Below are 22,177 nucleotides of genomic sequence, written 5' to 3'. Positions count from 1 at the left end.
CATACGTGTATATATACATACATACGTATATATATACACATACGTGTATATATACATACATACGTATATATATACACATACGTGTATATATACATACATACGTGTATATATACATACATACGTGTATATATACATACATACGTGTATATATACATACATACGTGTATATATACATACGTACGTATATATATACATACATACGTGTATATATACATACATACGTGTATATATACATACATACGTGTATATATACACATACGTGTATATATACATACATACGTGTATATATACATACATACGTATATATATATACATACGTGTATATATATACATACGTGTATATATATACATACGTGTGTATATATACATACGTGTGTATATATATACATACGTGTGTATATATATACATACGTGTGTATATACACATACGTGTGTATATACACATACGTGTGTATATATATACATACACACATATATATATATATACATACACACATATATATATATATACATACACACATATATATATATACATACACACATATATATATATATACATACACACATATATATATATATACATACACACATATATATATATACATACACACATATATATATATACATACACATACGTGTATATATATATACATACACATACGTATATATATATATACATACACATATATATATACATACATATATATATACATACATATATATATACACACATATATATATACACATACATATATATATACATACATATATACACATACATATATATATACATACATATATATATACATACATATATACATATATATATATATACATACATATATACATATATATATATATACATACATAGGATACTAAAGCTAGGTCAGAGATTTTAGCTATCAGGTTCCACTCTGATGAACATAGTGAGGGAATTAATTTGATCAAAAATGATCAGGGGTGCCCAAACTTTTTCATACTTCTGTGTATATAGTGAATGTGATACATAGTGTAAATGTTTATAAGTAGCATAGTATATAAGATTGAGGACAGATAATTCCCAAACAGTCTTTTGAGTGAAACAAGTGAATATGTATTGACTAGTTAGAAAAATACAAATGCATTTAAATAAATGAAAATATCATCCAGTTGGATTCAGAGTTCTAGCAAAAAATGTATAGCGGTAACATACAGCCATGGTCATGTGTCCTGGATGTCAGTAAAAATGTCTCTTAGGAAGTACTGGGACACGTCAGTGGGTTCTTCTTGGACGGCCGTGCTGCTGTGGTCCTCACATACTGAAACCTGAAACACAAAATCCACACGTGTCACACTGAACACTCATGGCCTGTAGATGGTGCTCTGGGCTGCCACTTACCTCAGCTCCACGAGGAGCTGCATGCATTTCTGGTAGCCTGGTGTCCACTGGTGCTTCTGGTTCTGGTGTCCTGGTGTCCACTGGTGCTTCTGGTTCTGGTATCCTGGTGTCCACTGGTGCTTCTGGTTGTTGTATCCTGGTGTCCACTGGTGCTTCTGGTTGTTGTATCCTGGTGTCCACTGGTGCTTCTCGTTCTGGTATCCTAGTGTCCACTGGTGCTTCTCGTTCTGGTATCCTAGTGTCCACTGGTGCTTCTCGTTCTGGTATCCTAGTGTCCACTGTTGCTTCTGGTAGCCTGGTGTCCACTGCTGCTTCTGGTATCCTGGTGTCCACTGCTGCTTCTGGTTCTGCTGCTTCTGGTTCTGGTAGCGTAGATTCCACTGCTGCTTCTGGTAGCCTGGCGTCCACTGGATCTGGTAGGCTGGTCTCCACTGGTGCTTCTGGTTCTGCTTCCTCTGGTTCTGGTAGCCTGGTGTCCACTGGATCTGGTAGGCTGGTGTCCACTGGTGCTTGTGTGGTGGTGCTGGCGTTGTTGTGGCGTGGAGGTCTCTGTCTCTGTAAAGCTTTAACTGTTGGTCGTCTGGAAGCGGCTTTGAGTCGTGTGGACTCGGACTGGGTGGCACTGCCTGTTCCAGAGAGAAAGGACAGGAAGCCTTTGGGTTTCCTAAAAGAAAGCGTGGAAGTGAGGAGATTAAAAATGTAAGAAGAGAGCATTTGTCATGTGATCCAGGGTGAAAGCAAAGAAAACGGGAAGATAGGAGAAGAATGGAGAAGATCATTCCCAGCAAACGTCATGGCCATTAAAGCCTTGTTGGCGCTGCTTCTTCTTTGGTGTAAAAAAGCCAAAGAAAAAGTGCGAATGTGTTGATGCAAATTTAAGGTGGGAATGGATTGGAAGGACTTTAGATCTTGTACTTTATGAGGAGCACTACAGGATGCATGCGAGATGTTCCTCCCAGTGTTGCTCACCTTTTGGGAGAACTTGCTGCTCTCCATGGTGCTGCCGAGGTGCACGCCTGCGTCTGCTGTTCCTCTGGGAACGCTACAGGATGCTCCATGGCTGGACCCTGGTTCATCACAAACACACATATACATTAGCTGCTATACTACTACCATCTATGTACTACATACTCTTCTATACCTACACTATGCACAGCATACTGGATGTACTATATAGTACCTAGCGACTACATAATGTAAGCGCAAACAACAGTCAGGACCTGTCCCCTAAACTCGTACAAGTACAAGCAACGAGTCGGGGCGCAACAAGCGTTGCAACCCCTACCTGTTGTCTCTCAACGGCAGAGTGGAATAAAGTCCATCCCCTCTCCAGGTGACCGTTTTTTGAAGTGATGAACAAGAACGGTGGAGCTACTCATTACCAAGTCCTACTGAGACATTTTGTACTTCTGGTTTGGAGAGAAGATTTTGAACGTTTGATCATCTGAGTAACAGCCAAATTCACTAGAATTGTTCTTTTCAATAAATGGTAATGGTTTTATTTCATTTGTGCATCCCATAATCAGTTCCCAGTTCCACATGTCCAAAAGGAGTAGGAAGAAGCAAAGCTTATTAAATCCTACCCCTCCATCTGGTACTTTTACAATCAGTAACTGTTACATTTGTTCACTTCCTGCTTTCCATAATACAGTTTAGGGTTTTTTTTATGTATGGAAGTGTATGGTAATATCACCTCGTACCGAAAAAAACAAACAAAAAAAACCTTAAACTGTATTATGGAAAGCAGGAAGTGAACAAATGTAACAGTTACTGATTGTAAAAGTACCAGATGGAGGGGTAGGATTTACATGTGGACATGTGGAACTGGGAACTGATTATGGGATGCACTCAATTGTAATCTGATGCATGTTCAAATGAAATAAAACCATTACCATTACAATGCCATAATGTGTACCATAGTAAGTGTCAATATAGTGATATATATAGCACATCATGACTGGTTCAAGACTCTTCATCCTTGTATTGAGCAAACATCAACTGCTTGTATTGTTTCTTGAATTGGCTCATCGTTGTGCATTGTTTGATTTCCTCACTCAATCCATTCCATAGTTTGATTCCACATACTGAAGTGCTATGGCTTTTTAACGTAGTCCTAGCATAGAAGTGTTTCAAATTTACTTCTTCCCTGAGATCATATTTCTCCTCTCTTGAAGAGAAGTATTGGATGACATTTTTAGCTAATTGGTTGTTTTTAGGTAATTGGTTGTTATTGGTTGTTGTCATAAATGACTTTTCAAAGTGCTTTTTGTCACACCCCCCCTTCTTGCTTTTGTATATTGTAGCTCTATTAAAACCTCATTGAGATCCAAATGTGGAAAAGGTCTTAAGATTTTGATGAGGTCTGTAAGTGGCCCATGCCTACTTATGATCATAATGGATTCAACGATATTAAAAGTTACCGTGGTGGTGCACGTCTCATCATTGGATGGGAGGAGGTCGGGCGTGGAAGAAACTTGCCCTGCTGCCACGGTGTCCACGGCAAGACTGTAGGAGGGATGCCATGAGACAGCAAGAAGGTATGCAGTGTGTCCATCCTCACTTACTCACCTCTGCTGCCCTGACGCATGTGCTTCAGGGAGTGGAGGTGGCGGCTGCGGGGCGGCAGCCGGTACCTCCCCGGCACAGACGACTGGGATCTCAGTCAGGGAGAGGATAAAAAATGGTTCATCAGGATCCGAGGGCACCGACAGTGCTGTGAGGTGGGAGCAGATACGTTGCATCATCATAATAATCATAATCGTAACAACAACACACCTAACTGACTTACTGTCTGGAAATATCGAAAGACCTGCTGTAGTTTGGTTCTGTGCAGTCGTCAACGTGGGTTGATCCTGCAGTCATGGAGGGAAAGAAATGGAGAAGCAGCTGGACACGCACTCGTCATGCAAAGCACACGTCTCCACACGCTTACCTCAACAGCTCCCTCTGCTGGCACCACAGGGTTGGGCGTGTGCAGAGGAACAGGAGCACGCGTCAAGGCTGTCAGACCTGCATCTGCCACTTCTTGGGGCCGTGGGTGGCTTGTGGATGGGCTGGGTTTGGGTCTTCTAGTTGTTGTGGAGGTTTTTGGCAACGTAGGATTATCTAAGCTTTTGAGTGTAAGTGGAAAAAAAATATGTTAGCAGATGTTGATAGCCCGTGCCACAAAGAATGCTGAGCTTACCATCTAAGGGACGGCATGTTGACAATATCTTCACCTGGCTGGACATTTGAGGGCAGGGCAGGAATCACGTGGCCATCAGATTCCAAGGAAGTCCCGCCCTCTGCCTTGTCCTGACAAGGAGCTGTGTCGTTTGGCCTTTCTTTGCAAGCTGTTGCCACTTCCTCGTTATTTCCAGACTGTGGTTCTGACCTTTCTTCTACTAGCTGATGTTGTGAAGATATATGAGATGTTTGCTTTGAGGGTTCACCTCCATCCCCTGACTGCGACACACAGCGTATCGCTCTAGCAGGGGATCTCAAATAGGGTTTGACTTTGGGGAGGTGTTGCCGCCTTTGAGTTGTTTCTGGAGTGTACTTTGATGCCTCTGAGACAACATCCTTCTTGTTATCTCCAGAAGAAGAAGAAGGGTGCTCCGTTGTGGGCTCCAATGGCAAGGCTGGTGATGGGGCTTCTACGCTTGGGTGGCCAGAAGAGTCAGGCTTCAAGGCAGAGTTGGAGCTTTTCTCCGTGAGCTTGCCGCCTTGGTGAGATGCAGCCTGCTCTGCATGAGGGCCACATGCTGATGGAACCTCATTATTAGAAGAAATTGGAGTTCTTTCAGGGATGAAGCTCAGTGATTTAATTCCTTGATTTTCCTTTCCAGAATCCTCTGTTGGGAAACCCTGGTCAGCTTCTGCCTCCTGACGCGGACTAGGAGCCTCCTCTGAAGGGATCATGCTGGTGCTGCAGCCCACGGATGGTGTCACAGCTGAAGTTCTTTGACTGGGTTTATCTGTGGAGAAAGATTCTACTTTAGCTGCTCTTTTGCTGCTTGACTCTTGATTTGCAGACAGAAGCGTTTCTTTTGTGGTTTGATGTGTAGAGCGTCCGCTTTTTGATATCTGTGGAAGGTTTGGTTTTGGTTTGACCCTTGGGAATCGAGTCTTCCTGGTGGGTTGAGATGATGGCCGATTGCTAGAGTTGTGACATTGATTTACTTCTGGCGTGACGCCATGATCGCCACCTTCTTGGAGCAATGATGCGTTTGATTGTTGAGCTGGTGCTCCTGTGATGTTATTAGGGGCACATTGAATCTTTTCAGCATCTGTGGGCTGCGGCTCACTCCTGACCTGATCAGCAGGTTTGGTAGTCTTCTCCACATTACTAGAAGTCGCTTCCCCTGCAGACAGCAGAGTAGAGCTTACATCCACGGTTGGACTGGGACCTGTTTGGTCAGCATGTAAAGTAGATTGCAGATGTACTTCAGATGTGGTTTTGGAGGTTGATTCCAGATTGGAAGGCAGGCTAGCCTCTTTGGTGGCTTGATGTTTTGATATTTGGGGAATGTTGGGTTTTGGTTTGATCCTCTGGAATGGCCTCCTCCTAATGGCTTTAGATGACGGGGGTGTACTGGAGTTCTCAGGCACGGCGTCTCCAGCATCTCCACCTGATTGCTGAGCTGGTGCTTCTGTGAGTGCAGGTCCAGCATTTGGAGAGCTGCCATTTGTTTCAGCATCTGTACACTTGGCCTCCATGGTGGCCTGTTCCACGTCACATGTCTGTTCTTTGGAGGGCTGGATGTAGTGTGCCATGTTTGGAGTAGTTTCTTTAGACAAGTCAGGAGCAGCACTATGGATCTCCGCTGCTGATGTTTCGGGCTCTCTTGAGGCTCCGGAAAGGTCAGGTTTTGGTTTCACCTCGGATGAGTGAGCTTTTCTGGTATGTGGGCTTGATTGTGATGGTAGGGTTGAGTCAGGACCTGATGCTGGTCTCTGTTCTTCGCCCATGCCTTCACCAATCTGAGGTGAAGACTCTGTGTTGTATGTACTGGCAGCCTCCTGGTCTAAAGATACAGGCAGAACTGGTCTGGAATTGTTTTCTTCCATTAACTCCGCTACAATCTCCTCTTCCAAACGTAGACAAGTTTCATTTCCAACGTCCAAAGGTATGCCTGCAATGACACATATTAGTAAGACCTGAAACACTGGCACAAAGTAGACTTGTCAGGATAATCAACCAACCAGCCAATTAATCAATCAATCAATGAAGTGCAACACAATGCTTCTAGAAGGAGCCATGTCAGGATTGCTATCGATAGGAAGTACTTGGGTTATGATATCATTATGATATCATTTGTGAAAAAATGGTCTCCAAACAATGTTGTCAATATAATTTATCCATCAACCAATCAATTGTGGTGCAATAAAAGGTGTTGTGGTGAGTGATATGTGTGATTATCACATACTACAGTATTAATTGGCCCTGTACCCTGGAATGATACGGGAAAAGGCCAAAATGATACTGTGTCAAAGCCCAGGGCAGTGATACTGATAAAATATAGAGTTTAACCATGTCCAGTATCAGCCCCCGTAGCTGTCCACTCAGAGCGCGCTGCTCTGGTATCGTGCCCGTGAAACAACCAATCAGAGAACAGCGCGCGAGCGTGAACACACAGCGTTTGTTTTGCTGCCGTCTGTGCTCGGTCAGCGGTTGACACTCCCGGGGAAAGACAAATAGGGAAAATAGCAAACAGAATATTAGAAATGGAACGTTTTATCACCATTAATGAGGAGGACACTCTTGAAATGATCGAAAAAACTAAAAATGCAAATACAAGTCGGAAAACTAAGGGTGACCTCAAGCTTTTTTCTTTAACTTTCTAAACTCCGCGCATGTGACAGGAAATGTCACTGTAACTATAAATATTCCTAGTGCTTCTCCAGTCACCAAAAAACCCAAACTTGATTAATGGAACTTTAATTGTCAGACATTGATAAGATAATCAGCCATCGACCTTTGGTCTCGGGCTGATACTGGCACGTGGTGGTGTAAACACAATAATTGCAAAATTGCAAAAATATTTCAACAATAATAGTTTATCAACAGTCTTATCTCATCTATTATAATTATAACCTATAATTATCATTACATTTTTGAAAAAATGGTCTCCAAACAATGTTGTCAATATCATTTATCCATCAACCAATCAATTGCTGTGCAATAAAAGGTGTTGTGGTGAGTAACACGTGTGAGTATCGAACCTGTGTTTTGGTCCTGAGTGGGGAGCTGAGAGACATGGCCGATGGTGAGCAGAGTTTGAGCGGCCTCGTTGTAGCTCTGAGCCTCAGACACTGGATGGGAACAAGGCTCTGTCAGCATTTGTCTTTGACACCACAGTGCTTCAAAAACACAAACATCCTCAACCTGCCTTCAGTGTGCTCGGAGGAAAGGAAGTCTATGACATCCTGAAAGACAAAGACAATATTAGCTTCCTAATCAGCACCACCGTGAAGGACAGCTTAGCTTAGCAGGAACAATAACCACAAACACATGAGACATGAGACTGAATGAAAGGAAAACATAGATGATGCATGAGGTCGAGCACAAGCGTGGACATGCGGCTTGACCTTTGACAGGAAACACGTGTGCGAATGTAGATGGCACATTCTTAATGCATCCATCATACACATACCTTATACACATCCCTCATATACGTAATACCTCATTCCATATCTCATCTAATACCAGAATATGATACTTCATACCATACCTCATACCATACCACATACACACACACAACATATGATACCTAATTATAATACATAGTGGCTTTCCTACTACATTGAAGCAGTAATGCCAGTCGTCCATATCTGGGTCTCTTCTGACACATCCAGTGAAGAGACTCGGCCACGAGGGTACATAGTGCACTAGGAGCAGCACTCGTGGGCCCATCTAAAGCAATCCCAGATGCTAGGTCTTGTTTGCGGCATTAAAAACATGACAAAAAAGAAGCGATGGAAGAAAAGTTCATTCGACTATGCAATCGTTACGTCAGCTTCTCCCTCTAATGCCCACCACACAGATTGTAGTCCTGTGGAAAACACTTGTTGACAACTGGTGTTAAACTCTTGCAATGGACACTTACGACCAGAAGGTCCAACTGATGCACACAAGGTTCTCTTGACCCGGTCTCAATTTGGGCACGCTCACACGATGAGTTGAGGCAGAGTGCATCTTGGGACATGTCCAACACAGACATATCGGCAAAGATATCGAGCTTGCCGGGACATTGGGAGAGGAGAGAGGGGTGCGTGTGAGGCGCGAATTATGAAAAGCATGCCAAGACACAAATGATGTAGAAATGACAATAAAACACTTGGAAGAATGGGGGGGGTAAGTGGGGGGGGGGGGGGGGGTGAAGTCACCTCGTCCGCTATCTCCTCTTCTTCCTGTAGGATGGCGGCATGGGAAGATCCCAGGCTGGCAGACACTGGAGTGCTGCACTCCTCCCTGGCACCACCGCTGGAGGACCCCCGCTCCTCCATGTCGTCATCCTTCCCCTTGCTGGGTTCAGACCCAGATGCTATGGGCATGCCCAGTTTGGGCTTTTTGGCTGCCGGGGTAGCTGGCGATGCCTTGGCTGTTCTGCTCCTCTTGGGTTGGAGTTCAGGCTGAGTGGTAGGCGAGTCCTCCTTGGCGGAGTAATTTAAAAGTGCAGTAGGTTTGGGGACTCTGCCGTACCTAGCAAACATGCAAAGATAAATGCACAGCGGTGGAGAAGGAGAAGGAGAAGGAGGGGCTGCAACCTATGTCCTTGTATTGTTCCTTTACAGGAGGTTGGATGCATACCTGGTGGCTTTTGCAGGTTTAATGGGGTAGTCTTCATCGCCAGAGGAGTCGTCAATATCATCATCACTGGTTTCTCTTGAAGGTGATGTCCCCATGTTGGCCTGAAAAGGTAAGAAGGACCTTCAGCTAGGTCTACCTTTGCTTAAGTCATGGAAAGGGCAAGGACTTTCTGGCCACCACACACACAAGACATGTGCTAAATGCTAGCTGACACTCTTCTCCATGAAACGGTAAAAGTCACCTGCTCTTTAGAGGTGTTGTCCTGTTCAGCAGACGCACCATCTCCTCCTTGGTCTGCCGAGGGAGGAGATGAGAGCTTTTTACTCCGCTTTGGGCCCAGAGGCACGGCAGGTTTGGTCGCTCTGCCTCGAGAGAGCCTAGCAGCCTGAACCGAGGCTCCCTTTGACGTTTTCTCCATCTCAGCACTTTCACACCTGTTAGGGCAAATATATAACAACAGGAATCTTCCAGCAAAGATCAGAGATGATTCCTTACACTTCAGAGTTAGGATGATCCTCAGGAAGTGCAGCTTCTGTGTCTTTGGGGATGCAGGCCTCATCTGAGGAGACACGAGTAAAATAATAATCATCATCATCATTCATTCATTCATTCATTCACTACCGCTTTTTCCTCACGAGGGTCGCGGGGTGCTGGAGCCTATCCCAGCTGTCTTTGGGCGAGAGGAGGGGTACACCCTGGACTGGTCGCCAGCCAATCACAGGGCACATATAGACAAACAACCATTCACACTCACATTCATACCTATGGACAATTTGGAGTGGCCAATTAACCTAGCATGTTTTTGGAATGTGGGAGGAAACCGGAGTACCCGGAGAAAACCCACGCATGCACGGGGAGAACATGCAAACTCCACACAGAGATGGCCGCGGGTGGAACCCTGGTCTCCTAGCTGTGTGGTCTGCGCGCTAACCACTAGACCGCCGTGCCGCCTATCATCATCATAATCTTAATAATAATGATAATAACAACAACAATAATAATCAGACTTGTACCTTCTTTGTTGCGTGTCTTCCTTTTCCCCTTCATCAACTTTGGAGCAGAGACATCCTCCTCACTCCTGCGTTTGCGTTTCCTCTTGGCCTTAGAGACTAAGGCTCCTCCCTCCTTGCAGAGCTCCTCGTTCTCTTTCTCTCTGTCCTCCGCCTCAGAGCTAGAGAGGACATCCTCTTCCATGTCCTCTTCCTCCTCGCTGCCACTGAGCTCGCTGGCAGCTTTTTTCCCTTTTAGGGAGAAAAAAAGACTTGATGAGATGAATCGTTCATGTACAGTAATCCCTGGCAATATTGTCAAAATGTATTCATCAACGATTACTGTTTTGTGGTTGAATACAGCCTATTACTAGTCACATAAATACATATATAAGCAAACTGTATTCATTCTTGGCCTAAATAAAGCATTTTCAAGCATACAAATGACTAAATGATGTAACTCAATGAAGTCAAATACAAATACAAGGCAGAAGAAGCTTTGTAATTGTGGATGTAGTACTCTACATTGGCCACTAGGTGTCAGTGTTCAGTGAGACTCCTGGGTTCCCTATGACACTGCTACATTGGCTCATACCAGGTAAGAGCATTTCCAGCTGCAAGGGAGGAAGCTGTCCAAAAAAACAAGGAATTATCTATCTAATATGTCTTATTTTCTCTGATTACGAATATCTACTATGTTGGCTAATAAAGGTGGCTTATTTCATGTACTAAGGGCTCTGGTAAAGTTTAAAATCAATTTAGTATTTACGTTTTCTAAGTCATAACATGAAAAATGTTCCATTTTTCAATATTGAATAATTATAAATGATAAATTTATAATAAAATAATTATTAATAATAAATACACCCCCACAGTAGGCTGGGGTATTTATCACAGTGGGATCTGCAACAGGATTACTGTCAACATTTTAGGAAGCACTCACTCTTTGTGCCCTTTGACTTCCTCTGGCGCTTCCTGGGAGCGTTCTTCTCCACAAGCAGCTTGAGTTTCTTCCTGCTTTCCTGAAGTTCCAGTACCTTCTGCAGCAGCTTAGAAAAATACTCAATGTCCAGCTTGCGTCTCTCTTCTGGAAGAGAAAGACCACACTTCTTTAGAAACTATAATCAATCATTCATGCTTCTTTACAAAGTACTGTATAATCAATCGATCAAAGTACAAGTGATGTGATTCTTACCGAAGGCTTTGTCCACTCTCCAGGAATTCAGCCGCTCTTCTTTCTTAAATTTGTTCTGCAAGGTTGGATGACACCAACATCGATGTTGAGCGTCTTTTTTTTGGGGGGGGGGGGGGGGGTGGGGGGGGGGGTGTGAAACATGAAGACATGTCTTTGCCTTTTTCTAAGGAAAGAGACGCATGCCATTGGGAGGTGCCAGTTGGACTATGAAGCCCTCTACAAAGCCTCTACCAAGGGTGGAAGTACATTGATGGTAACGTGTATAATACTGCAATATCTGGCCGTATTTGGATTATTTCAAACATGTCGTATCTTCCAGCACCAGATCTTGTTGAGTCGTGGTATCCAAATGGAGAGCTCGGTATCCGCTCTTCAGTCTGTGAGTGATGCTGAGACGAGCGGCTAGTGAGGAGTCGTGTCGGTCCACCAGATAAATATAGCTTTGGTGTTACCAGCTACAGTAACAATATGGCTGCACTTCTACAAATGCAATGCTGTTGGTGTTTCTTTGTGGGGTTTTTTGTTGGGTACCTCCCATGACGTGCATTGTTAGCTAGCTCATAGTAAGTCTGAGTAGAAGATAAACGGAAAGACATAAGCATTGGGAATGACGGGCAACATTCCTTTAAGGTTATGAATAAGACAACAGTCATGCCCTGACGCACCCTTATCTCAGATCGAGTTCTGTTGGGGAAAAGCTGACAGATCATGGAGAAGTCCGTCCCCACCATGCTGATAGCCAGGAAGAACATGTCTGTCTCTGTAGCAACATAGACATAAAGTCAACATCTTAGTTGGCCACAAGAATGGGATGGTTGGCGCTTTCAAAGTATAACATCATCACATGATAACCATCATAGCACGTCTAGTGGAGTATATGGTGGTCATCATAGCATATCTAGTGGGGTACATGGTGGTCATCATAGCATGTCTAGTGGGGGTCATTATAGCATCTCTGGTGGGGTACATGGTGGTCCTTAAAGCATGTCTAGTGGGCTAGCTGCATGTTGTCGTGGTTCAAACCTTCACTGGACCAGGGCTTGCAGTACGTGGATGCCCTGAAACTGGAGTACATAGTGGTGGATCCGCGTTCAAAGATGGGGTCTCTGTCTTCTACAGGGTTAGCTCCTTTGGTTCTCTGGACCTCCACGGTCAAACTGAATACACAGATCGCATTCATCATTGTTTCAGCAGATAAGGAGTCTTACTCCAGCATTTTGTTTCATGGGTCCTAATGTGTACCAACCTCTCCTCGTCCAGGATCAGCGTGCCGTCTTCTGCCACTTTTACCTGCGGAACCATCAGCGCCTCATCTTCCTCTTCCTCCTGCCCCGCCTCCTCACCTTCCTCCTCTTCCTCCTCCGTCTGCTTTCCTGTCTTGGGGACAACCTCAGGTTCGGGTTTCTGCGTCCTCTCTGGTGGTCTACAGTGGACGGCAGGATGGTCCATCACACACGTCATAAGTGAAAGATACCTTTTATACACCACGCTGCAAACTTACATTTCTAGTCTTGGAGAAAATGGAATAACAGTCTCATTCTCCTGATTGCTGTCTTCAATACTGGACCTAAAACATGGACACAGTCCAGTCAACAACCATCCACATTTTCTCAATTCCAATCCAATGCCAATACCGCTAATAAACGCCTCTCTACTATATACATAACAGCTGGCTACGTTAGCATTGTTGATCTTGATGTGATATCCTACAAGCATCTCTTGTGTGGTAGGAGTTAGTGTTGTCTGACTGTTCTCTGTGGCTGTGAATGCGTCATGCCAAGAGTTTGTGTGTCCATGCACATGCATGCGTGCACGGTTGCGAGTGAAGGGGACGTCTACGCTTGCTGACAACGTTTAAGCACAGATGTGGCTCATGTTTGGTAAGTCGATATTGGACATTTCGCATATGTGAATTATGCTGGTATCGATACTGGATGGGATGCAGAGTGTTGAGTTTAAAAAAGTGGACTGCACTTACGACATAGGGTTGGACAGCGGTAGGTACCGAATGAGGTCCCTCATGGTCATTTTGGTGGGATCCACACTAAATTCCTTCAGGTGCTTCTTGGACCTCCTCCTAGCCTGTAAGAGTGTAGATGACGTGCCAATCACCTCAACACGCATGCCCTGAGATAACCACAATGTATCCCACTGGGCGATTGTTTCTAAAAGTTGTCAATGCTCACCTTCTCTTTGCGCATCTCCTGTTTGAGCAGGTCTCGTAGCTTCTGAGCCTTTTCCAGCCTCTGAACATCTGATGGATCATTTAAAAGTCGGCTCAGGGAGAATTTGGGAATTGATGACCTGCCCTTTGATGACAGAAGAGTCTTGGCCTTTTCTGAGAGTTCAGCAGATTCTCTGTCTGGGAGGGAAACTTTATCCAGAGGTCTAGGAGGAACTTTGATGAAACAGTCAGATGTCTTCTCTGGCTTTTTGCCACCTCTTGGCAGGGAGTGGCTTTCTTTTAGGGTGTCTTCAGACCCGTCAGAGGAGACAGAAGTGGATTGTACACAAAGCAGCTTGATATCTGCTGAGGGCTTCTGTGGCGATGGACACTGGAGGCTCTGTGTGGCTGCTGGAGTGTGAACTTCATTGAATGTTGTCGACTCAAGTTCTGAGACTTTTGCTGGACTTTCAGAGACCACCTTGGCGGGAGACTTGGGTACTCGAGGGAGGGTAGCGGGGCGACCCGGGGCCACTTTGGGCTTGATAGAAAAGCGCTTTCTTCTCTGGACTGCAGCTGCGGAGCTGCAGCCTTCCCCACTTGGATCGTTTCCATCTCTGCAAGAGAAAAACAGTTTAGATATCAGTCATATTTCACATTTCAAAACAAAAAAAAACCCAAAATATAAGCCCTCACCCTGAGGCGGCAGGTGCAGTGCCAGCAACAGATATAGAAGCACCGTCGCTGATGTCTTTGGGGGACCGGGGGGCCTCCTCCTGACCCACCGGGGCAGCTTCCTGTGGCGGTGCTGCTGTCCTCCCAGGTCCACCCACATTGGGTCGAACGCTGAACCTTGAGCGCCGAAACATCCAGACCTAAACATTTTAGAAGGCGTTTATTGAACATCATATTACAAATATTTAGTCATTATTTAGCCTAACCTAACACCGGGTAATCTCTACAGGAGGCTAGGTAAACACACCCAGACCCCATATAAGAAACTAGAGTGTTACTACGGTGTGAAATATGTACAGTATAACACATTTCAACATATTACGTCAAATGTGACGCTGCGTTTCAAACTATCGTAAAACATATACCAAACGACTTGACGAGAAAACACAGCTAATGCAAACAAAACACCTAAATACAATGTGTCAATAGAAGTACACACACACACACTCCAACCAGTGCGCTGTTGTTAGCATTGTGCTAACAAATGCCTTATTTCAGGTGAGGAAAAAGCAAACACTTCATTTCAGTAATTTCAAGCGTCGCTTCTAAACTCGTACCTGTTTTACGAATGTATTTCTTGGGAGAAACAAAAGGCCCTTAAATGACAAGTAACAGAACCATGTAGGTATCGGCTTGGTTAATCCGCCATCTTGCCCATGACGCAATAGTTCCTCGCCGCGAAAGGCCCTCTGGGAAATGTAGTCTGACTTTGAAGCTACACTGTAACGCGTCTACATTTATTTTTTTATTAACACCTTTAATTGTATTGCATAAAATTGGTCATTAATTGAATTCAATACAATTGGTCACTAGTTAGAATACATTTGCACCTGCCTTGTTAATTAATGTTAAACAATTAGATATAAAAATAATGCAGAGTGCGACTCAGATGTGTTAATAATTGTCAAAGTGTCAAATAATCAAGTAGAAAAGTAACAAATGAGGAAGAACGTTTTCAAGTTGGAGTAAAAGAGCAGATTCACACAGTTGCAGCTGTATCATTATTTTATTTCTTTAACAAAAGGCACCATCAGGACACATCTGGTTTTCTTTTCTCACTCTTCAGCAGATGATGACAAAACGTGTGTCAGATCAATGCTCTTAGGTAATAAGTAATCAGGCAAAAGAAATAACATCAGGAGGCGGCGACGTGAGAGATGTCTGGGCGGAATCCATCTTTTCCATGGTCTGGCGGCAGTGTTGTCTCCAGGAATTCATTTCAGCTACAAAAACATGACAGAGTTATTTTGTAATGAATCATCAAAAAGAAAGAACGGACTACGTACAAAATGTGTGATGGTCAAGCGAAGGGATTGCCAAAAGGATCTCCAAAGGCAGCTGAGCTCTGATCCACAGGAGAAGTCTTCCACAAGCAAAGGAAAAGCATCATTATTATCATTTATGATGACTGGCACTTAACATGGTGGCACTTTCAGGCGTTCCCTGGCTACCATTGCGGCTGGCGGCACCCCAAACGGATCGGAATCAGGGGCTCCGAATGCTTCATCGAACATGTTGGTGTTGCTGCCTTGTCCTTGTGCCCAGTTGTTTGTGGTGGGAACCGAGGCGAAGGCGGCGTCCAGAGGACCAGGGGCGCTCAGGCTGGGAGCCACTGCCGTTTTGGGAAGATCTAAATAGAAGAAGACTGTGAGGAAAGGACTGCTCTCAACGCCCTGCAGCGCCCCCTGCAGGTGTGTTACCATTGACAGTCGCTGATATTTGATTGATGTCAAAGTCATCGTGGTCTGCAGCGTCTTGAGCCACGCCCACTTTATTGGAGAAGTACTGGTCAAAAGCCCCCGATTCTTTGGGGGTCACCTGTTCGCCTTTCCGTGCCGGGATAGCAGGTGGTTTGGCGAGCTGGAAGTCCTTGAACATGTCCTTCCCAGTCTTCTTCTCTTTGACACCAAGGGGGTCCAAAGCGGTGAAGGCGTTGTTCTCAACTTTGGGGGGCTCCTTCACGGGTGGCCGAGGAGGCGGGCGGGACGGGCCTTGCTGTTCGCCCATCATGGGGAACGGGCTGGGTTGGAAAGGGTTGGTAGAGGCCGGCTGACCCCAACCTGGTGAGACGAGAGGGCCGGCCGGCGGTGGCTGACCCCAGGCATGGGGCTGGGCTAGATGCGGGGCACCAAACTGAGGGGGCATCTGCTGGCCCCAGGCTGCAGGTGGTATGGGGAGACCACCGAAGGCGGACGGCTGCGGGTAGGCGGGCCTGGGGGCCCCATACACGGAGGGTGCAGCGCTGGAGGCTCCCCAGAGGCCGGTGCTGGATGGTGGACCTAACTGAAGATCTCCTGGACATGAAAAGATCATCTAAACACTGAAGTACAAGAGCACTTGAATAAGAGACGTCTCCTACCTAAAGCTGCGATGGAGGATGGAGCGCAGGTGGACTTGGCCTCTGTGTTGTTGAAAAGGTCGGCATGCTGACCCGGAGCGGCAAAGAGTTCCGATCCAAACAAGTCATTCCCTGAGGGCTATGAAGGGATGGCAATGTGGTTAACGTTCGCCTGGGTTCATTTTTATTATTTTCAAGGGGTAACGGAACCTAGAACCACCGTATGAGCACAACAGGAGACACTTATTGAAGCTAACAAGCCGGCCCATGAATATGCCCGCCATGTGGCACAGCAGGCTTCTCTACCCATCTTAAAATGTTAACCTTGCATCAGTGTTGATATTGTGATTATTGGCCCAAATTGTAGTAGTCACGTCATGATATTTCATTCATTCATTTTCTACCGCTTATCCTCACGACGGTCGCAGGGGTGCTGGAGCCTATCCCAGCTGTCTTCAGGCGAGAGGCGGGGTACACCCTGGACTGGTCGCCAGCCAATCACAGGGCACATATAGACAAACAACCATTCACACTCACATTCATACCTATGGACAATTTGGAGTGGCCAATTAACCTAGCATGTTTTTGGAATGTGGGAGGAAACCGGAGTACCCGGAGAAAACCCACACATGCACGGGGAGAACATGCAAACCCCTCACAGAGATGGCCGAGGGCGGAATTGAACCCTGGTCTCCTAGCTGTGAGGTCTATGCGCTAACCACTAGTACGCCGTGCAGCCCCGTCATGATTTTCATTGTCATTTCTCCCAGTACTTCTTACCTCCAGGTGTGTACCAACTACACTTGCATCTCCATTCATAAAAGTAAATTAAATCTGGTATGATATTATATTGGCAACGTGTGGGTGTTGAGAAGCAGAAAGTTTGAAACAAAGTGTTAGAGTAATAAAATTGTTAAAAAAAAAAAAAAAAAACCTCCGTCCATCCAACCTCTCAAAGTAAAAGTTGCGAGTGTTTGGGATAGCAGAGAGTGAGATGTTGTTGAGCAAACATTTCCCAGCATGCTTTGCCACTCACCAGGGCTGTGCTGGCGGAAGCGTGACAGACAGAAGGAGGAGAGAAGAGGTCTGTTGTCAGAAAAGGAAACACCAAGACACCATGCAGATGCAGGTGAGGGCGGGGTTTTGGGCAACCAACCAAGTGCATCACGCATGCAGGGAATACACGTCCCACACGACAAGGTCACCTTTTGACTCCTTCCACTTCGTCCGGCCTTAGAACTCTGGGGAGGCGGGGTTAGAAGCACATAGTCCCTGCTAGGAATCTCTGGGGCTTCGTGGCTCATTCCGTTAGAAAAGGGTGTGGACAAGTCAAAAAAGGGGTTTTTGGTGGAGAGAAGCAGTCCAGACTCGTTCCCGTCCATCAGGGTGATGGCACCGCTGTCTGTTATCTTGCCCCCTAGTGGCCACTGGCCGTTACTGAGAGCCAGGATCATGTTCTTACTTGTCAGCATCTGCTGGTCTTCAGTCTTTCCCTCCAAAGACTCGCCAGCCGTGCCCACTGGCTGAGCGCCCAGGGATGCGTGCCAATGAGCGGGCTCTTGGAAAAGGGTGGAAGAGGCATGGTCTGTGAAAGGGTCGCTGTGTGGGGCGGGGAAGTAGCCCGGTGTTGGACGCGAGGGGTTCTCTGTGTGGGGCGGCGCCCTTTGCTCAGGGGCACAGGATGTTAAAAGGCTTCCCTTTATGCAATTCTGATTGCTGTCCACTTGGGTGGAAAAGTCCAGCAAGAGAAAATCATTAGAGTCCTGGTTAACATGGGAGGGAGATGCAGGAATCAGACAAGCAGCATCACAATCACAAACCAGTTCAACCAGTTAAAGCTGCTACTGCTACCAGCTTGTTGTGCAGGTGGACAGTCATGGACCAGGGGTGTCCAAAGTGTGCCTGATTGAGTATTGGCCAGGGCCTTTCTCAGCGATACGGTATCGACCGCTAAGGCATTTATCCATGTGTGACATCACCAGCCTTCCTTGCCCCAGGTGGAAGAACATTGGACACCCCTGGAGTGTAACTTCCAGGCCTCTGTGTTCGCACACTGCTGTTTGTAGGACTGGTTGCCATGGTGACAGCATATGACCTTGCTTGAAAGCTTCTAGCAGCTTTAAATGTCGGCTGGTGTGACTAAGCAGCAACTGACTTCCAGAAGAACATCGTCTGTTCCAGAAGTGAGTTTATACTTAAGATTTGCACACAGATTACTTTGTGCTGTTGTTTGATGATGATGACGATGATGATGATGGTTGGTTATAGGCCACAGGAGATGCTGCCATGCCAAATGGAAGCTACGTAGCGTACTTACGTTTGCAGCTTGGATGTCTGGAGGTGTGGACATGTCTCCAAACAGGTCCATCTGCTCCACCGCCTGCACGCCAATGGCAGACAAACACACCAAGTTTTACACTCCACTGCTCACGCTACGCCAACTTCAGATTCTTACTTGGCTGCCTTTTCCTCCACTTTGCCCGCCGTTACTTCCATTCTGGGAAGACATTGGAATCATTAATGGGAGGAAATCCATCACTGAAGTCAATCGAGTACTTCCTTGTACTCACCTCAACTACTGCGCTGCCGTTCTCTCCCTGTCAACGAACAGAAGGAACATCAACACCGTGACAAAGGAAAAGTCATCAACACACTTCCCTCTCTCTCTTCTCTGCTTTCTACAGATATACAAACAGCTAAAAAAAGAGGCAGCTAATGAATAGCGGTCATGGGACGAAGCTATTCAAAAAGATTTTAAAGGTAAGATTTTACCTCTTTGTATATCTTTAGAAGGCAGAAATAGTAGAAAGATGTGTGTTGATGTCTGACATCAGGATTGTGGATTACTCCAAAAGAAAGTGCACGTGTCCTCGAGCAGCATGAGGATGATGTTGAAAGAATGACCACCAGGAGGCAGTGTTGCCTCTTTTTTTACCTTCAAGGAGTCCTCTGCCTCTTTTTTCCTCATGTTGAAGATGACTTGGAAGAGATCTTTTAGGTCCATGACCAGTGGCTCCGCCTGCTCGGTGACAGAACGAGCATGTCATGAGCATGGCGCAGCATTCGCTTTAGGGGGGGTGGGATGAGTAAGACGGACCTGTTGCGCAGTCTTGATGGCAAAGAACTGATGCTGGCCTTCTGCGCCGCACACGTAACCAAAGGCCCTGTTGTCCGTCACGTCTCTGGCGATGAAGGAGATCTTGTTGACAGCATGCTCATGTTCGATCACCTGCGGGAGAAGCCGTTAGCCAAGCATGTGCATAGCGTGACGGAAAAGAAAGCAACTGACCCACCCCTGATTTCTCATCAATGATCTTGATCCCAGACATGGAAATGTTGACCCAGATTCTCTGCTTGTGTTTGCCCTGAGAGCGAGCAGCTACCGCCATTCCCTGGAGGAAAGACATGACTCCAGTGCTGCTGTCATATCATCACAGTGTTTGCTTCCACACCTTCAGCTTCATCATGGAGTCCTGGCACATCTTGTCACCTCGGGCCTCAGGAACGTCGTCGATGCCGATCAGCTTGGCTTTGTACCTCACACCGTCCCCTTGAAACCTGGCCAGCAGGTACTCGTCTGTCTTGTCTGGAACTGGACAAGCCAACACCTTCACTTTGTGGTTCCAGACCCGACCATGATAAGTCCATTTCCACAAAGTAGGAACCCCCAATACCCGAGCCAGGTAAGCAGTGTAGATAATGAATAGATATTTTCATAGTTAGAGCATAGAACACCTGTTTACCACCTTCTAAATACACTTTTTAACACGATTAGAGCCCTCTAGACATGACATAACACCCCTATAGTCACATTCACACTCCTTTAGACAATATAATAGACATCATCAGAGATAAGCGTCACGGCTCGTGTCTCACCTTTCTTCTTGTCCCTGCGAAATGGGACCTTTGATGCGGCACTGGCAGGCGAGGCAGGAGGGGAGATGGAGGCAGATGCTGAGGTGGGGGACGTGGCGCCGGGATCGGCGGGGACGACCGCGTTGATCTCCACCTCTGTGGACATGGCGAATATCGCGTTGGACGGCGGCTCGGCTGGGAGAAGGCTGCTAAGAGTTCAGGAGGACACCTCTTAGCATCCACACATACTTCACTGCTTTATCTGCAACACAAGGTGGAAGAGATGCTTAGGAACGTTCTCCGAGCTCCTGAATGTTCCATGATGGCGTTTTAACAACCTGCAATAAACATTTACTAGCCTAACGTGACATGTGACCCATAAAACATCTTCACCTCACAGGACCGACAAATAAAACACATTTAGACTACACACATTTAAAGCAAAGACAACATCACCAAAGCTGCTGGAGACCACCACAAGGTAGCCCATCAGGCATCGGCAACACAAATCTCACTCCTCAAAATGGATGAAAAAGATATCATTGTCAACCCATGTGGAGATCCACAGGAACATGCGTTGAATGAAGCTGCCGTCAGAGTTCCTCACACAAGAAAACATCCATGATCACAATGTTGGACAACAACCCCCCCTTGTGGCTCACAGGACCACTGCACACATTGAGCAACATTAGCCAGGAAAAGCGGCAATGGGACTAAGCTAAGAAACGTACCTCCCGGAGCAGTTCCAACGCTACACTGGCTGCAGTGCTGGTCCAGGGAGGCTGCGAGCAGAAGAGCAAAGGTTGAACGTGGGCAAAGGTTGGCCAATAAGCTGAAGTTAATGTTCAAAAGATCTTGTGATGCATAGCTAAGCATCTACAGTCGGGAAAACACGCTCCTCTTCTATCCAGTCATGTGACCAATCTGATGACATCACAGCAACCTGACTGAATAACCACGAGGACGTTCTAGCAAGACGTTTGCAGAGGAATGTCAGGAAGGAAATAAATGATAAAGCCTGACAGTCGATTCCAGTTGTGTTCATTTGGTTTCCATCTTATCCCAGTTGGTCATGCTGGTTTGTTAGGGGAACATCTTTCAAGGAGACCTTCACCGCCAGCCTAAACCATCCTTCCTGATAAACGCCGGCCTTGGTGGAGGTCACCCGAGCCGCTGCACATTTCAAATGTTAACTGGCACCACCAAGGACAACTTTGAAGCGTCTGCTGGTCCTGATGTCTCCTCAAATCAGATGTCTACGCTAAGCCAGGGGTCTCAAACACGCGGCCCGCTAGTTTGAGGCCCGCGCCTTGATATGAAAGTTTAATGTTAGTGCGGGCCGCGCAATTTTGATATGGATGCTGTATGGTATCATGTACCCAGAAAAAATTATTACGTTTGATTAATGTTCATGTTAAAGGTTAAATAACTGTTAATAGTTATCCTCCCTATCCATGTGGAAGTGGTAAGTTTTTGGCTATTTAAGTTTAAAGGAAATAACTTGAAGGCTACTGTTTAGGTCGCTAGCTCTCTAGTTTGCGAGTTAGCATGTGTCTCAAGACCCTGCAGTTGCGCAATATGTTGTAAATAAAAAGAGAATAAATGTGACTATAGTCGTGTTTTGTCATGTCTACAGGGCTCTAATAATGTTTTGTTAATTTTAATCTGAAAAAAATAATTTGTCTACCCACCAACTATATGTGGTTTGTTAAGTTTTTATTATTTGCCGTT

The 22,177-nt window shown here is 45.8% G+C and overlaps 2 protein-coding genes across 7 annotated transcripts in view; both read right to left on the bottom strand.

The window, feature by feature from the left end:
* Positions 1-873: 873 nt before the first annotated feature.
* LOC131114725 (uncharacterized) lies at positions 874-14,941 on the bottom strand. 3 transcript variants are annotated; one of them, XM_058064340.2, is made up of 26 exons: positions 14,811-14,941; positions 14,215-14,393; positions 13,541-14,135; positions 13,333-13,436; positions 12,856-12,921; positions 12,601-12,777; positions 12,378-12,511; positions 12,020-12,114; positions 11,355-11,409; positions 11,103-11,246; positions 10,184-10,411; positions 9,666-9,729; positions 9,412-9,604; positions 9,171-9,271; positions 8,747-9,062; positions 8,467-8,598; positions 7,750-7,786; positions 7,583-7,672; positions 4,563-6,492; positions 4,311-4,488; positions 4,167-4,230; positions 3,947-4,091; positions 3,799-3,883; positions 2,348-2,445; positions 1,379-2,042; positions 874-1,305 (listed from the first exon to the last, which is right to left on the bottom strand). In XM_058064340.2, the coding sequence occupies exons 2-26, from the start codon at positions 14,385-14,387 to the stop codon at positions 1,201-1,203; spliced, it is 5,973 nt and encodes a 1,990-aa protein (XP_057920323.2). In that variant the 5' UTR covers positions 14,388-14,393; positions 14,811-14,941; the 3' UTR covers positions 874-1,200. The 3 variants fall into 3 exon arrangements, with proteins under 3 accessions (XP_057920323.2, XP_078650242.1, XP_057920325.2); XM_078794116.1 differs by having other exon boundaries at positions 4,188-4,230; XM_058064342.2 differs by lacking the exon at positions 8,467-8,598.
* A 299-nt stretch (positions 14,942-15,240) lies between these two features.
* The window catches only part of dab2 (DAB adaptor protein 2), a 9,444-nt gene continuing 2,507 nt past the window's right edge, over positions 15,241-22,177 (bottom strand). For 2 of the 4 annotated variants that reach the window (XM_058064434.2, XM_058064433.2), the window contains exons 2-16: positions 21,178-21,228; positions 20,468-20,708; positions 20,044-20,183; positions 19,885-19,983; positions 19,689-19,820; positions 19,527-19,610; positions 19,162-19,188; positions 19,047-19,088; positions 18,909-18,971; positions 17,797-18,354; positions 16,613-16,730; positions 15,954-16,547; positions 15,705-15,883; positions 15,540-15,616; positions 15,241-15,476 (exon numbers count right to left, since the gene is read on the bottom strand). In XM_058064434.2, the coding sequence (XP_057920417.2) occupies positions 15,554-15,616; positions 15,705-15,883; positions 15,954-16,547; positions 16,613-16,730; positions 17,797-18,354; positions 18,909-18,971; positions 19,047-19,088; positions 19,162-19,188; positions 19,527-19,610; positions 19,689-19,820; positions 19,885-19,983; positions 20,044-20,183; positions 20,468-20,612 (2,244 nt within the window). In that variant the 5' untranslated portion in view covers positions 20,613-20,708; positions 21,178-21,228 and the 3' untranslated portion in view covers positions 15,241-15,476; positions 15,540-15,553. The remainder of the gene's footprint in view (positions 15,477-15,539; positions 15,617-15,704; positions 15,884-15,953; positions 16,548-16,612; positions 16,731-17,796; positions 18,355-18,908; positions 18,972-19,046; positions 19,089-19,161; positions 19,189-19,526; positions 19,611-19,688; positions 19,821-19,884; positions 19,984-20,043; positions 20,184-20,467; positions 20,709-21,177; positions 21,229-22,177) is intronic. The other 2 variants (XM_058064435.2, XM_058064437.2) reach the window with 2 other exon arrangements.

This window comes from Doryrhamphus excisus, linkage group LG10, assembly GCF_037039965.1.
Source record: "Doryrhamphus excisus strain RoL-2023G ecotype Guam linkage group LG10, RoL_Dexc_Guam_v1.1, whole genome shotgun sequence".
NCBI classification, from domain to species: domain Eukaryota; kingdom Metazoa; phylum Chordata; class Actinopteri; order Syngnathiformes; family Syngnathidae; genus Doryrhamphus; species Doryrhamphus excisus.
This window is presented reverse-complemented; position numbering and strand designations above follow the sequence as displayed.

Coding starts and splice junctions, on each gene's coding strand:
- LOC131114725 (XM_058064340.2), bottom strand. CDS start 14,387: ATGTTTCGGCGCTCAAGGTTCAGCGTTCGACCCAATGTGGGTGGACCT. Junction 12,778..12,855: donor TTTTCTCCAAGACTAGAAAT/GTAAGTTTGCAG, acceptor CGTCCACTGTAG/ACCACCAGAGAGGACGCAGA. Junction 3,884..3,946: donor CATGCGTCAGGGCAGCAGAG/GTGAGTAAGTGA, acceptor TCCCTCCTACAG/TCTTGCCGTGGACACCGTGG.